The following is a 14961-nucleotide window of genomic DNA, read 5'->3' as shown; positions in this document are numbered from 1 at the left end:
TTCAAGATATTTCTAAAGCTATTACTCTACATAATAATGAAACAGAGTTAACAGCATAAACATAATGTGAATTTTTCATTCCAGTAGTTTATATATTTTCATAGGATGAATTTGTTTTTTATTTAACACCACTTAACGGAACTGTACAAAACCAAAAAGGTATTTTTTAAATGACTTGTCACATGAATGTGTTTAAAAACAGAAGTCTGTAAATGCGTGGGTAAAGAAGCAGTCTTCACTTTACAATGAGTTTGTAAGGTTTTGCCTTTGTAAGCAAGGAGAGTAGAGTTGTATTTTTTGCTGCAAACTCTGTTTATACTTAATCTTACAGGAGTATTGGTATACTGAGAACCCATGTATCTATCATGTTTTATGAGATCCTGATCAACTTGATTTTTTGTGCTAGTTCCTCTCTATCACTCCTTATGCTAGTGGACCAACCTCAAATTATAATTCCATTCTCATCGTTGCAGCAAGGTCCATTGGTCCTTTTCATCACCTGCTGCTGGAGAGAAAAAGGCCTGGGAAGATTCCTGCTGTCTAATCCACTGTTCCCTTAGAGCAAAGAATAGGGCTCAGAGAAGGGAAGGATTTAGCTGGTGATAAAATATGTGTTAAATCTAAGATATGTGCCCTAGAATACAACCCTGCCTCCAATCTCCTCTTATCTTTCAGTCAAGTTACTTCCAACACTGTAAGTAAAATATAAGGTGTTCTTAAATTTGTGTCATCAAACATGAAGCTTCTCCTGTTATAGTGATCAATTTCTTCCTTCTTTAGGTTAAAAATAAAGTTTCCCTTAAGGAAAAAACACCACTTATTACCTCGTGTTCTTAAATTTGTGTCATCAAACATGAAGCTTCTGTTATAGTGATCAACTTCTTCCTTCTTTGGATTAAAAATAAAGTTTCCCTTAAGGAAAAAACACCACTTACTACCTAACCTGATTGATAAAGTTATAGTTTGTTTTAAATGTGACTAAAAGAGTTATCAAGAATTCTGTGGCAGCTACTGTTTGATTATTAACAAAAAAGTAGGAAAATGATGACTGATTCTGTAGGTAGGTGTAAGGGTGAATTACTCAAGTTTCAAAATCAAACTCTGATTCTAAACATAATATCAAAGAAAATTCTCCATTTAGGGATTAAGATGTCTTTAAAAGTTCAAACAATTTTGGAGGTCATCCAGCCCAACTTCCATCCAGATATCATGCCTCTCACATATAGTAGTCTTCTGAATTATAAAAATTTATAAAGTTTTTTTTAAAAGCACATAAATAATATTATCTATATATAGAAATATCTATTCAGCAATTCCATAATTTAGTCAAATCAAATTGGGCAAAACTGGTTCCTTCTCATCCCCACAGACTGTATTTACACACTAACACATCAAGTTACATTTAAATAAAAAGAATAATACCACCTGACTAAATGGAGAAATTGTGCTCTAACACAAACCCTAATTTTTTTCATGAACATAGACTTGTAAGTCACTTATTTGAATTTTATCTCAATGATACTGTGAAAAAAAAATAAAGAAACCAAAACACACACACATATATGAACAAAACCAAACAAAAACCAGGTAACCTGCTAACCTGGACTTTGGTCTCTCATTTAATGTTCTGGAATGCATATGTGGTTTTCAAAGGTCCAATAAAATCAATCTCTTGTATAGTCTGTGTACATATTAATCGTTTACAAGGACTGTGAATCCATAGCATCACAAATGGGAGGCTTTGGTGACTAACCAAATGTGTCAACATAGAAAATAACTCTCTATTTGGTCAAAAGTATAAAAGGTTTGACTTTTTTGGAAATATGAAAAGCTGAGTACTTGGGAGAGACATGAAAATACTCAGCATAGATAATATGAAAAGTTGAATAAAAGTAACTTTTTCTCCCCAAAAAATTATTTTAGGCCACGGCATATAACAGAACTTATTGCTATTTGAAGTATCATTAAAAATAGGTTCATACATAGAAGGCGATTAGCAATACCTCTTCACTAATATAAAATATGCCCCTTTTAGAAGACATACTCTAGATATCATTTCTAGAACTGCACTTTTCTCATTTCTAAAACTTGTGTATGTGTCTGATTAAACTGAGCTTACCAAATTCCACAAATTTATAAATCAATTAAAGTTCTGATTTCGTTGATTTTAGCTTGTTTCATTTCACTCGCATTTGTTTTCTTAGTTCCAAAGGCTCCAGCTGCAAGTTCTCTCTTTGTGTTTTGTATTTTCAGCATGTTTTCTTCAACAGAATCCTTCACAATGAACTGTAAAAAGAAAAGAAAGTTAAACTGGTTAGGTACTATATAGGTCATAATACTTAAATTCTTTAATTTAAAAAATGAGACCTAATGAAAATAATGCTCTACTCTAAAGGAATCTGCTTCCTTATAGTATTATGTAGCTGTCAAAAATGATCAATAATAATCTATTAGAAACTGTTTCACTATCCCTTTTTTTCTCAATATACAATAGTAATATTAGAATATGGTATGATAGCTAGAGATGAATGCCATTTTTCCTTATCACTCAGTATATTTCTCCTGTATAAAGAATATAGCTGTAAGGACATGTTATAACTCTATCATCAGATAAGAGCAACATATAAAAAAGCAAACTTTATGGACAATGCTGTAGCTGGAATATTAGCAGAATAAATTCAGCATATTTAAAAAGCCAAGTAAGATTTTCCCAGAAAGAATACACCTTCATCTGGTGTAATTCAGAAAATTGAAAGAAAAAATGTGATCATCTCAATAAATATCAAAGAAGAATGTGATAAAGTTCAACATTTATTCCTCATTAAAAACTTTAATTTTAAAAAGAATCCTCATTAACCTAGAAATAAATGTCCTCAATCTTATTAAGGACATCTACTAGAAACTTACCAAGAACACCATACTTAATGTAAAACAATAAAACTATTTCCAACAAAGTTAGGAACAAGTCAAGAATGATTACTATCATTACTACTATTTAACACTGTATAAGAGGTCCCGATTACTATAATAACAAATTGTGTTATAAAATGTTACTAAGTTCTTATATGGGAACACTCCTTATTTATAAAGAATACAGTTTTCAAATTAATCATAAATTCAGTAAATCCCAAACAAGATTTCTTAAATGGGATTTGGTAATCCAAACCCAAAGTTCAATTCATGACTAAATAATAAAAACCAACACAATTTTCAAAAAGAAGGGTAGTGAGAACACTATGCTCTATTAGATATCAAGGCATACTTTATAAAACCATAGAAATTATTAATGTAACATTGTCCTGGGAATAGGAAAAGAGATCAATGAAATGGAACAGAGCCCAGAAAGAGACCCATGTAATATATATGAATTTATGAAGATGTGACATTTCAAATTGGTAGGAAAAAAAAGATGGGACTTAAAAATGGTAATGTAACAAACGATTCTTCATTTGAAAACAATAAAGTTAGATCCATATCATGAATCATAAACAAAAAGTAAAATATTTCAAAAGAATCAGAACTACAGGAGACTTTTTGGGGTAACATTTTCCAAATTTTGAGTATGACCATTTTTATTGATATTTTTATAAAACACTACTTCCAGTGGTGGATCAGACCATAAAGAATCCACCTGCAATGCAGGAGACTTGGGTTCGATCCCGGGGTTGGGAAGATCCCCTGTAGGAGGGCATGGCAACCCACTCCAGTATTCTTGCCTGGAATATCCCCATGGACAGAGTAGCCTGGTGGACTACAGTCCATGAGGTTGCCAAGAGTCAGACACAACTGAGAGACCAAGCACAGCACCCCTCCAGTTTACAAAACTTACAGAAGATTCATTTTTAAAATTTGAAGATAAAAGTCTTCTGTTCTAAGCAAGACCTCAAAAATCCAGGAGATATCAAGAAAATGACTGACATATTTTAAATCATAAAAATTTCTAAACTTTCATGATGAAAAAACACAAAGTTCAAAGATAAACAAGAGCCTGGGATAAAAATTTTCAATACATATAACAAAACATTTAAAATCAGAATTTATAAAGTCCTTTATACTATAAAACTATATTTGTTCTTTATGAAAACTTGGCAAAAGATATAAGCAAGCAATTAACATAAAAAAATTAACAAGACCAGAATAAAGATGACCCTCATAGTTTGCTCTGCATAATTCTATTTCAATCTTTTATAACAATAAAGTCACGCACTATTTATGTAGTTTTTAAAATCTTACAACCGAATTTCAAAATAGGTATCTTAAAAACTCACTTTTGTGATAATAACTTCTTGCTTCTGGCCAAGTCTATGGCATCTGTCAAAGCACTGATCTTCAGCAGCTGGATTCCAGGCCTAGTAAGAACATGAATTGCATCACTACCACCCTAATCTGTATGTGTTCTATACAAGTCCTTTTGTTGCAGTACTATTCATTCACCTTTTACCAACTGAAATCTTTCTAAATGAATTCAGATAATGACATATTAATAAATGTTCTAGGGACGAAACAATCCACACACACCCCTGACTGCCTTCCCCAATCACTACTATGATAGGCAGGTGTTCTCTCCCCTGACATTTTACTCCACTGCCTCCAGTATCTAATTGAGGGTCTGAAAAATAGAAACCACACAGTATAAATGATTGCTGAGTAGTCAAATAGTATCTTTCCAGTTTCTTCTCAACCCACTTTCAAGTCAAAGTATATCTGCTTAACAGAGGAAGGTTATACACTCTCCGAAATAATTTACATCAGAAAAGATAGGTGAGCCCATTTAATGAAAAAGTTTTCTCCCTTTTTGCTGGTCTTTGGTTCTTTTTCTTTCATTTTCCTCCACTCATTATATAAAAGTACAAAAAAAGATTTCAGGAGTAGTCAAAAGTCCTAAAAATTATTTAAGACTTTGAAATATAATTTTCAGTATATATACTTGAAATCAGTTTGACTTCAAAACTGATCTAAGAAAGTAACGTTAGCTAATTAACATAAGCATTATCGTAGGGACTCTCTTATGGTAAAGAATAAAACAATGAAGCACTCAAAAGGGAAGACTAAGCAAGAAGGATATAGAGCTTTGCAGTCTAGAAGATAGGCGTCAAGTGGTTTTGAAATAATATCATGAATTGTCAGGGTGGGATCATTAAATTTTAAACTAAACTATGGAATGATTCTTGAAGCCGAAAATAGGGTTTTTGGAGAAAAGGAAAATTTATACAACAAAGTACCAATGGAAAACAGAAACAAAATCATAAATGAGTAAGTAATGGCAAGTTCACAGTACAATTTATACTTAAGAAGTTATTTTCTTCTTTTTAAAGTTCCCTTGAGATCTAGAGAAGAGGAGATTTTTTAAACTATTAACTTGCTATAATTTGATTTTGGGATTGTTTTTGGTATAGAAGTTAGATTTAAAGGACTTATGTAGCTTATGATTTTCTAAAACTGAGAGTCATATTCTGTGAATATTTTGTAGTTTGCAACTGGATACACTTTGAAAGCATTATACTAAGAGGCCAGATAAAATGTTCCTTTCTGCTATCTGTATTTTGTCAGGAACCTCATGGTGAGATGGCAGTATATATCAAGTATGACTAAGATGTATAATAAAATTTATTTCATGGTAATAGAAAACCAATAGCTCCCATTCTCATAGGCAGTGATGAAGGAAGCAATTAACTTTATCAAAAGCTCATAGTGAAATATCATAATTTATCTTATCTTTTATATAATACTCCATAAAGAGGTAAAAGATTTTCATGAGCAATTTTTTTTTCCCACTGAATCTTATTTTTGGGGGACCTGGCTTTTGTTTTAAAGTTAGAAACAATATCTGAAAACTTAAAAAAATGTTCAATGAAAAATAATCAACCTACTATGAAACTACCAACATTCTGTAAGTTTTCTAAAAGTATAACTGTTCAACTGGTCGACTTTATAATAATAATTAAATTACTGTATTTGGTATTAACAACCTCTTTCTTATCAAGTACTAAGATTATAACCAAAAAAAAAAAAATAATTTGGGAATTTGTTCCAAAAATCAGCTTCTTGAATTATTATCTGTAGTTACAGTGCATAGTTTTTATAATAACCATAATACCAGAACTTCAGCAGATATTTAAAACTTCATCCACAGAACTAAGGCAAGAAAATACAACAGACACTGCCATCCCCATGGCATTAACATGAAATCCATGAATGCCTGAGTATGGCTTACGGCTGTGATATTACTGGAAAGGTTACCCTCAGGTGAGGAAAAAAAAAACCTTGGTAACAGGTATATGCTTCAACTAGATTGTCTATCCAGAATAATTCAAAATTTGTATCTTGGTAAAATTTCTTTATGTTATGAATTTTCTGAGTTTCAGGCAGTAAGCTAAAACTACAAACCTTAATTAAGTCTGTGGTTACACAGAAATAGAACAGGGTTTCCTCTAGGTAAAACAGAACACAATACAAATTAGAAACTGAATTAGTTCAGAGGGTTTCCAGTCCAAAAAAGCCCTTTGTACCATCAAGAAAAAGTGCTCCTGTGGGGATGCAACTCTAAGTCACACAGTTTGATAAGTCAAGTTCAGAGTGAATTTTAGCTCCCACTCTATCCCTAGGCCTGTTTCACACACAGTGACTGCACTGTATCAGACATTAAAATTTACCTAAAACATCCCATTAATGTTATCTGTTAATTGTGGTGCTGGACCACCTGCACCTTTATAAAAATGCAGTTTCCTGGGTCTCATCTAGGAACTCCTAAATTTGAGGACAGAGGTCAAGTTGTATTTCTTAATTCTTATGCACATGAAAGCTTGAGACTATTAGTACCATGATGGTGGCTACTTTGTCTATTCTGTTTATAGCCAGATTCCACGTCTGGAAGATTCCCTGATACAAAATAGGATCTCATTATTCATGGGCCAAATCAATGACAACACTTCCCTAAAGCATTAGAAATAACAGAAATAGATTTTGTATATAGAAGAACAGTAGAAAAGCACAGCACAATACTTATGAACATGGACTCAGATCCTTATTTGTGTATTACTAGCTGTGTGACACAGCAAGTTATTTCACATCTTGGTTTCAGTTTCCTCACCTGTAAAATAGGGATAAGTAACAAGATCTACTCACAGAGATGTGAGAATTTCAGTTGATATATGTAAAGCACTTAAAGAGAAAGCCCTCAAAACACATTCCCTAAGTTGTTATCTATTTCTAAAGTTTGCCTAAGAATTTTCACAATCAGTTACAACTATAAAGGTCTTTTAAAAAATAAACAAAAAACTATTTGGTAAAGAGGTAGTAAGAGATCAAAAAGTCTATAAAATTACTTACTGGATCCATTAAAAAAACTCGAGAAGCTGCAGAAAGATTCAAACCAACTCCACCTGCTTTTAAGGATAGAAGCATTATAGTTGGAGACCCTGCTTCAGTGTTTTGAAAACACTGAATTGATTCAACTCTTTTTTTTTGGGCCATGGAACCATCCAAACGAGTAAATACAAATCCAGAGGCTCTAATGGAGGGGACAAAAGAAAGTAAGTTACTACACTATAAAAACATGTTAAGTAATTGTAATCTTTTCATTAAACCAATTTTTTCACTCATTTCTTCTGACAAATATATACCAATCATCTACTAGTATGTCAGGCTCTACAGTCAACGTTTTTTCCTATAAATTCAGGACTTAAAAATTCTAAGTTCTCAGGAATATTCTTTATTGTTACTGTTATTTTGTGTGTGTTAGTCGCTCAGTTGTGCCCGACTCTTTGCGACCCCATGAACTGCAATCCACCAGGTTCCTCCGTCCATGAGATTTTCCAGGCAAGGATACTGGAGTGGGTTGCCATTTCCTTCTCCAGGGGATCTTCCCAACCCAGGGATGGAACACGGGTCTCCTGCACTGCAGGCAAATTCTTTACTGACTGAGCTACAAGGGAAGCCCTGTTATTTTAGATAGATGAAATAAATAAAACTGCTAAAACAGAAATAATGTCATTTTTTTGCTATTCAAATTAAAACATTTATATAAAACCCTTTTGCTCAAAGTGAAAACACTGTTTAACTTACCTGAGGGGAGTTTCTATTAAAGACAGAAATGTTGTAAACTGAGAAACAACTAAACTTTTTATGTTGGGGTTCTTCTTTCTTAAATCAATCAATGCATGCATTAGAGCATTAATCTGAAAAAAATTAGGACACCCATTAGGTTCCATTTTGAATGGGAAGAGAAAGGTTCTGACATATTACCTCCCCAAAATGCAAATGTAAAAGACCAGTAATTTTTTTAAAAAATTGAGACTATCATATTTTTCATAATCTGAACCCTCTCTCTCCCCTTAAATTCACCATTAGATATAAACAAAAAGCCAGTAACCACCAACAAAGTATAATACTCGTGACAAGATTAAAAGCAGAATTATTATTTTAAAATATGATTATTTATATAAACATAAATATTCAAATATTTGCACATGTATATTTACCTTCGAACTGGATGTCCATTCCATATTAGACTTTTTCTCAGTGTTGCATGCCAATTCTTCTGGAGGACATTCTATTAAACTGTCTCCATGTATATCATTTCTGCACAAAGGGCACTTAGCATGAGGCTATATAAGAAAGAACAAAGTACGAGTGACACTTAACAAAAGGAACAGAAATATAAATTTGCCTAAAATGTTTAAAAGGCAAGGTAAACTCCATATCCCTAATAGCATTTTATTAAACCTTTTATTAGATTCATCCATTTGAGATAAATCTGTACATGCTGAACTCCAGGCAGATATAATGTTCTAATGCAGGAAGTGGGATTGGTAAGAGAGCAAAAGTAGGTAATCCTGACTAGCAGCACGAGCTTGAAACAATAAATATTATTTTCAGCCAAATAAAGAAACTATGAATAACGGTTTCTTGAGCTAATTAAAATTCAGCATATTAACTGAAACTACTCTTTAGAAGAAAACCAATTCCTTCTTAATAGCTTATAAAGTAGTTCAGATGTGTTAAGTCCTAGCAGGTTCATTCAAAGCAGTTGTCTGTTGTGTCTATTTTGTACCAAGGCATACTAATAAGACTATCTCTAAAATAACTACATACCAAATACCATTATAATAAAAGATTCTCAAACTATGTACAATCAAGACGTGCATTTTCCCCTATATGTATATTATCTCTCCACAAAAATGTTTAAAAAAATTGTACCTTAAAAGGACTGTTTAAAGGATTATTCCACTTCACATAAATTTAGACCTACCTAGACATAACAGTCCAATAGCCATGGCATGGCAACTAAGCTGCTGAAATATGGCAAAGACAAATTGAGATGTGCTTTAAGTGTACAATACCACTGAATCTTGAACTTCTAAGTTTAAAAAAAATCATATAAGGCATCTCATTAATAATTTTTATATTTTAGATATACTGGATAAATAAAAATGCATTATAAAAATTGATCTGTTTTACTAGAAAATTTTAAATTACCTTTGTGTCTCACATTGTAAGTCTATTTCTTAGAAATGATCTGAAGAGTCAGTAGAATTAAAACACTGACTATGAAATATACCTCCAAAGCTATGTCTTTTTATATGACAAGAGCTTAGTTACATGAAATATAAACAGTGATAAAATTAACTATAAAAGGTACACTAGCAAACCCAAGTGAAAAACTCCTTACAGTCTTTGTTGGGCTTAGGTTTTCATTATACTCAACACTGGAACTCCACGCCATCAAACACTGAATTTGTACTAGGCATAAAACTCACCTGCTCATTCTGAATGACCTGACAAATACAAGGTTTACAGAAGACATGTGCACAATGTGTTATGACAGGAGCCATTAAAGAGTCCAAGCAAATTGCACACTCTTCATCAGAACCTGAGCTCAGAATTAACTTCATCTTCTTTATTAACTTCTTCCGTAGTTCTTCAGGTGTATCATTCCCTAGAGAAAAGGCTGAATAATTAATTTCAGAGGAAGACTTGTAATATGACTAGACAATCTTAATCTTCCTTATACAGGGAAAAGTTTTGCTTGGGTAGTTCTTAGTCTTTTATTTTTTTATCATAGGTAAAAAGCATGATTTAAATTTGAAATTTTAAGAAAAATTCAGAAGTTCCACATAACATACCTTACACAGAAACAATATTATAACACAATCTGCAGGTACTGCCATAGAATAAAAGGCTGATGCGATTTGATCCTTTCTTCTAAGACTGTCATTGGAAATCCTGGAAAACCTCATTAATATTCCACTTCATTGTTAAAGAGATTTTTGAGTATATTTCTAGTTGAGTCCTATACTAAAAATCAATGTTCATTTGACAAACCAAATTTAGGCCACATGAATAATTTCTTATTTTGACTTAAATATCTCTAACAAATATAATGTGCAAACCAATCATTTACCTACCTGAGGGACCACTGGAAGACACTGCATTTGCAAGAAGGTGTGTATGACAACAAATCTGCCGCAATCTAAGCAAAAGACCCAGGACATCTGCATAGTGTGCAAGGACAGTGCCTTCATTAAAATACCTAGAGGTAAAAATGTTAAATACTATGAAGGCCTCTAAACAGTAGTATTTCCTATTCTAAAACAGCACACACACACAAAAAAAATAGCATTGTTCTCTTCTTCCCTAGAAATCACTTCAAAACAAGAATGGAAAACAGAAAAGTAAACTCTTACTTTTAATGAAACCACGAGAGATTTACACCAATAAAGCAAAGTATATGAGAAATGGCTGCAAACTACAAGTAATGTCAAACAGGAAAATAATGAGAGATATGACTGCAGATCTCAAGCAGACCTGCCAGAGCACAACTCTTCAAAATAGATAGCATGCCCTAAGGAGAAAGCCACCCATCTCTTACACGCAGAAACAAAAACAGGGTGTGTGGCTCATGGCTTGAACATCCCAGGACAAGTTTATACCAGGACAAAGGGAAGACAAACTGAATAAGGAAACACACTGACCTACTGTGTTTTTTCTTTTAGAAAATACTACAAGCACAGGATTCCATATCATAGGGAACCCTAAAGCTTCCAATCTCCGTTGAAAGAACTCACATGTAACACCCTGATATATTTCCTACCAGTCAAGCATAAAGCTATGATTCCTGTCCCTTTGTAAGATGAATCTCTTGCAAACAGCTAGTCCAGAAAGAACTCAATACATTCATATAAGAGTAATAATCAGCACAGATCAAGGAAGAAAACAAATAGCATCAAAAGAAAACTCACCAGAAAAAAGTTTCCACAGAACAAATTAAAAATTATGACCAAGAATTCTGCCATAATACCACTCAATAAAACAGTTAGCTCCTACTAAAAAAAACACCAATAGCTTAAGGCAGAGACAAAACTTTGAAAAGGTATGGCAAAACAAAACAGAGATCAAAAATGAGCTGGTACAGCTAAAGAGTGAGAAAGAGAAAAGTGAACTATCAGAGAAAGCCACAGGAAACCCAGCATAAAAGAGACTGCGTGGGTGTCTGCTCAGTCGCTTCAGTTACGTCTGACTCTTTGCAACCATATGGACTATAGCCCACCAGGCTCCTCTTCCATGGGATTCTCCAGGCAAGAATACTGGAGTGGGTTACCATGTCCTCCTCCAGGGACTCTTCCCCATATAGGTATCAAACCCCTGTCTCCTGCATTGCAGGTGGATTCTTTACCACTGAGCCACTGGACTAGCCACTGATAAAAACACAGGAAAGAATGTGGGAAACAGGATTGAGAAAAGCAAAATTAAACAGAAAAATATAAAAGATTAGAGTAAAATGATACCTATGAAAAAACAAAGACTATCCAACCTACACAGAGAAATAAAATAATGGAGCAGAAAGCAATATTTAAGAAAACTTTCCCAAAGTGGGGTACAGGGGAATCCTGAAGTCTACAGATTTAAATGGTACCACCTGTTCCAGGAAGAAAATAATCAACAGGGAGAGGTCCTGGTGAAATTGCTTGACTTTAAAAAAAAGAATAAAAATAAAATCAAGGTTTTCAAGGGAAAGATTCAATATAAAATACAGAAAAAAAGACAATAAAGTTTCTGAAGGAAGAATGAGTGATCCAAAAATTATATACCAAGGCAATCTGATATTTAAGTATTAAAGCAATAGAAGAAATATAGCCTAATGGTTAAGAGGACAAACTCCAGAGCTAAACTATCTGAATTCAAAACCTGACTGTCAGTTTAACTGTGAAACCTTGGGCAGGTTTCTCAACCTGTGCCTTGAGCTTCCTCAGTTGTAACAGTGGCATAATATATACCTAACAGGATTGCTATATTAAAAAAGTTACCATATGCAAAGCGTCTACAACAGTGCTGAACTACAATGAATGATATATATGTGCTAATATTATTAGTAAGGGTAGTAGTATGGCAACAAATGCTTCTCAGTACTCAAGAATGCAGGCTTCCCAGGTGGCACAGTAGTAAAGAATTCACCCACCAACGCAGGAAATGGATACCCACTCCAGTATTCTTGCCTGGGCAGTCTACACAGTCCATACAGTCACAAAGAGTCAAATGCAAATGAGCACGCACATAACAATAACATTCAAAAATGCAAGGAACAGGCAATAAAAAGATTAAACTTACAAATTCTAGAATCAAACTGCCTGAGTTTAAGCACCAGCTCTGTCATTAGCTGTGTGACACAAGGTAAGTCAACTAACTGCCTCCGTGCCTCAGACTCTTCCTCAGTAAAATGTAGGTAATCTTTGTATTGACTTAACAGAACTGCTGTGAATTAATACACATAAAGCACTCTCAGATGATTGCATTAATACCTAGTAACTGCTCAATGTCTGTAAATGTATTACCTAATAAGATATTTTTAAAATACTTATTTAAGAACAGTTTCAATAAAGATTTTTTTTCAACCTTTCAAATACAATAACATTTACCAATAGTCTAACTACTTCTTGGCATCACTTCTTACACTGAAAATCATTATTTCAGTTTAAGAAATTCCTTTTGAGTGCCAGATACTGAAGTAGAAGCCTCCTCCTACCTCACCAGCTACTTCTGTCTTGTTAGAACTCTTCTCTAACTTCACTCACTCTCTTGGTGACCTTATCCAGTCCCCTGGCTTTAATTATCATTTACACACAGGTGACTTTCAAATTTGTATCAAACCAAGATAATTCCTATGAACTCTAACCTCATATCCAACCGAGTATGTGACATCTCCAGTTGGAAAACACACAGGGATCACAGAATCAATGTGTCCAAAGTGGAGTTTCTTATTTTCCCTGAAAAAATTCTGCTCCTCCCATAGACATATTCTGCAAATGGCAATTTCATCCTTCTAGTCACTCACGTGAAAAACCTTGCAGTAATCTTCCACTTCTCTCACACCGCACACTATATAAAATCAGCAAGTTCTGTTGGCTCTCCCTTCAAAATATAACAAAATCTAGGCATTTCTCACCCTCCTCATCACTATTACTGCAGTAAGAAAACACCATCATCTCTTACTTTGATTACTGCCACTGTTCTCCCTGCGCTAACTCGCTTCAGTCATGTCCGACTCTTTGCAACCCCATGGATGGTAGCCCACCAGGCTCCTCTGTTCATGGGGATTCTTCAGGCAAGAATACTGGAGTGAGTTGCTGTGCCCTCCTCCAGGGGATCTTCCCAACCCAGGGATCGAACCTGTGGTTCTTATGTCTCCTGCACTGGCCGGCAGTTGCTTTACCACTAGTGCCACCTGAGAAGTCCCAACTGTTCTCCCTATTTATGCCTTATTACTAAATAACACAACAGCCAGTGATACTTTTAAATAAAAATAAAATTAAGTCACTCCTGCGGTTCAAAACACTTCAGAGGTTCCTAAATCTCATAAACAGTAAAAGCCAAAGTTCCTAAAATATGCCACAATGCCTTACATAATTGTCACCCGCCTCTACTCCAACAGCTCTCTACCATCATTACTATTTTCCACCTTGCTCATATTATCCAGCCACAATTGCCTCTTTGTTGCTCAAGTTCCTCAGGTTTACTCCCAACTCAGGACCTTTACACTTGCTGTTCCCCTCTGCCAGAAATGTCCCTTAGCCCCAGTCTTCTTTAAATCCTTTCCCATGTATTACCTTCTTGGTGAAATCATCTTCCCTGAACGCTATAAAAATTTCAAGTTTCAGTCTTTAATAGGTTTCTTTTCCCTATGTATACTTCTTTCAACGCTTTTAATCTTCTCCCATGTCACAAAAACGGCAATAGAAGCAAGCAAGGTCTTCTGACTAAGCAATTCAAAACTTGCCATTTCACATAAACTTTTTTCCCTAACTGTAGGAGTTACTTACGTGGTGAATTATAACACTATTTCACTCCAATTATTAATTTATAAAAAAGTAGTTTGAATACTTAAAAACAAATTATACTTCAGTGTACTGAAGGCTTTTATAACTTACATTTCTAAAAAGGCTCTTCAATTAAAGTTAACAAAGAAAAAAACTGATTTCTAAAATGACTTTCTTTCTCCATACCTTCCAATAGTAGCTTTGCCTTCATTTTTCACGGACTGGTAAATCTTTCTCTCTTCATCTGAAAGTGTAATGTGCTGAATAAATACTTTACGTTCTGGTAACTCCAAAACAGGTTTTCCTTTAATTTTGCTTGTCTTTGTTCTTCTAAGTGTAATATTTTTAATTAGGGACTGCAAACGCCTAGTCAAAATAAAACAAATAATTATATAACTTTTCATTCCTATATAAGTTGATTCAATGCGAACAAAAATAAATATATTAATCTGTTAGTTTTATAAACTTAGTAAAGATTTGAAAAAAAAAGTTTAGGGATTTTTATCCAATCTGATAATGACAGACATTTTCTACATAGAAAATCAGAGCAACAAAATGCATCTAAATTTGCTCTCAATTCAGTATCTGTCACAGTTTAATCTTTTATTCTGTCCTTATTTTTCTTACACTCATCTCCCCATTTTTCTAA

The 14961-nt window shown here is 33.8% G+C and overlaps 1 protein-coding gene across 1 annotated transcript in view; it reads right to left on the bottom strand.

Annotated features, from left to right (window-relative positions):
• Positions 1 to 2133: 2133 nt before the first annotated feature.
• HLTF (helicase like transcription factor) overlaps positions 2134 to 14961 on the bottom strand; it is a 57366-nt gene continuing 44538 nt past the window's right edge. Inside the window, exons 18-25 of the mRNA XM_052641200.1 lie at positions 14499 to 14678; positions 10407 to 10531; positions 9759 to 9937; positions 8481 to 8606; positions 8065 to 8177; positions 7330 to 7510; positions 4269 to 4349; positions 2134 to 2286 (exon numbers count right to left, since the gene is read on the bottom strand). Of these exons, the coding sequence (XP_052497160.1) occupies positions 2134 to 2286; positions 4269 to 4349; positions 7330 to 7510; positions 8065 to 8177; positions 8481 to 8606; positions 9759 to 9937; positions 10407 to 10531; positions 14499 to 14678 (1138 nt within the window). The remainder of the gene's footprint in view (positions 2287 to 4268; positions 4350 to 7329; positions 7511 to 8064; positions 8178 to 8480; positions 8607 to 9758; positions 9938 to 10406; positions 10532 to 14498; positions 14679 to 14961) is intronic.

Source organism: Budorcas taxicolor, chromosome 1, assembly GCF_023091745.1.
Source record: "Budorcas taxicolor isolate Tak-1 chromosome 1, Takin1.1, whole genome shotgun sequence".
Lineage (NCBI taxonomy): Eukaryota > Metazoa > Chordata > Mammalia > Artiodactyla > Bovidae > Budorcas > Budorcas taxicolor.
The sequence above is the reverse complement of the archived record's forward strand: the minus strand, read 5'-3'. Positions and strand labels throughout refer to the sequence as shown.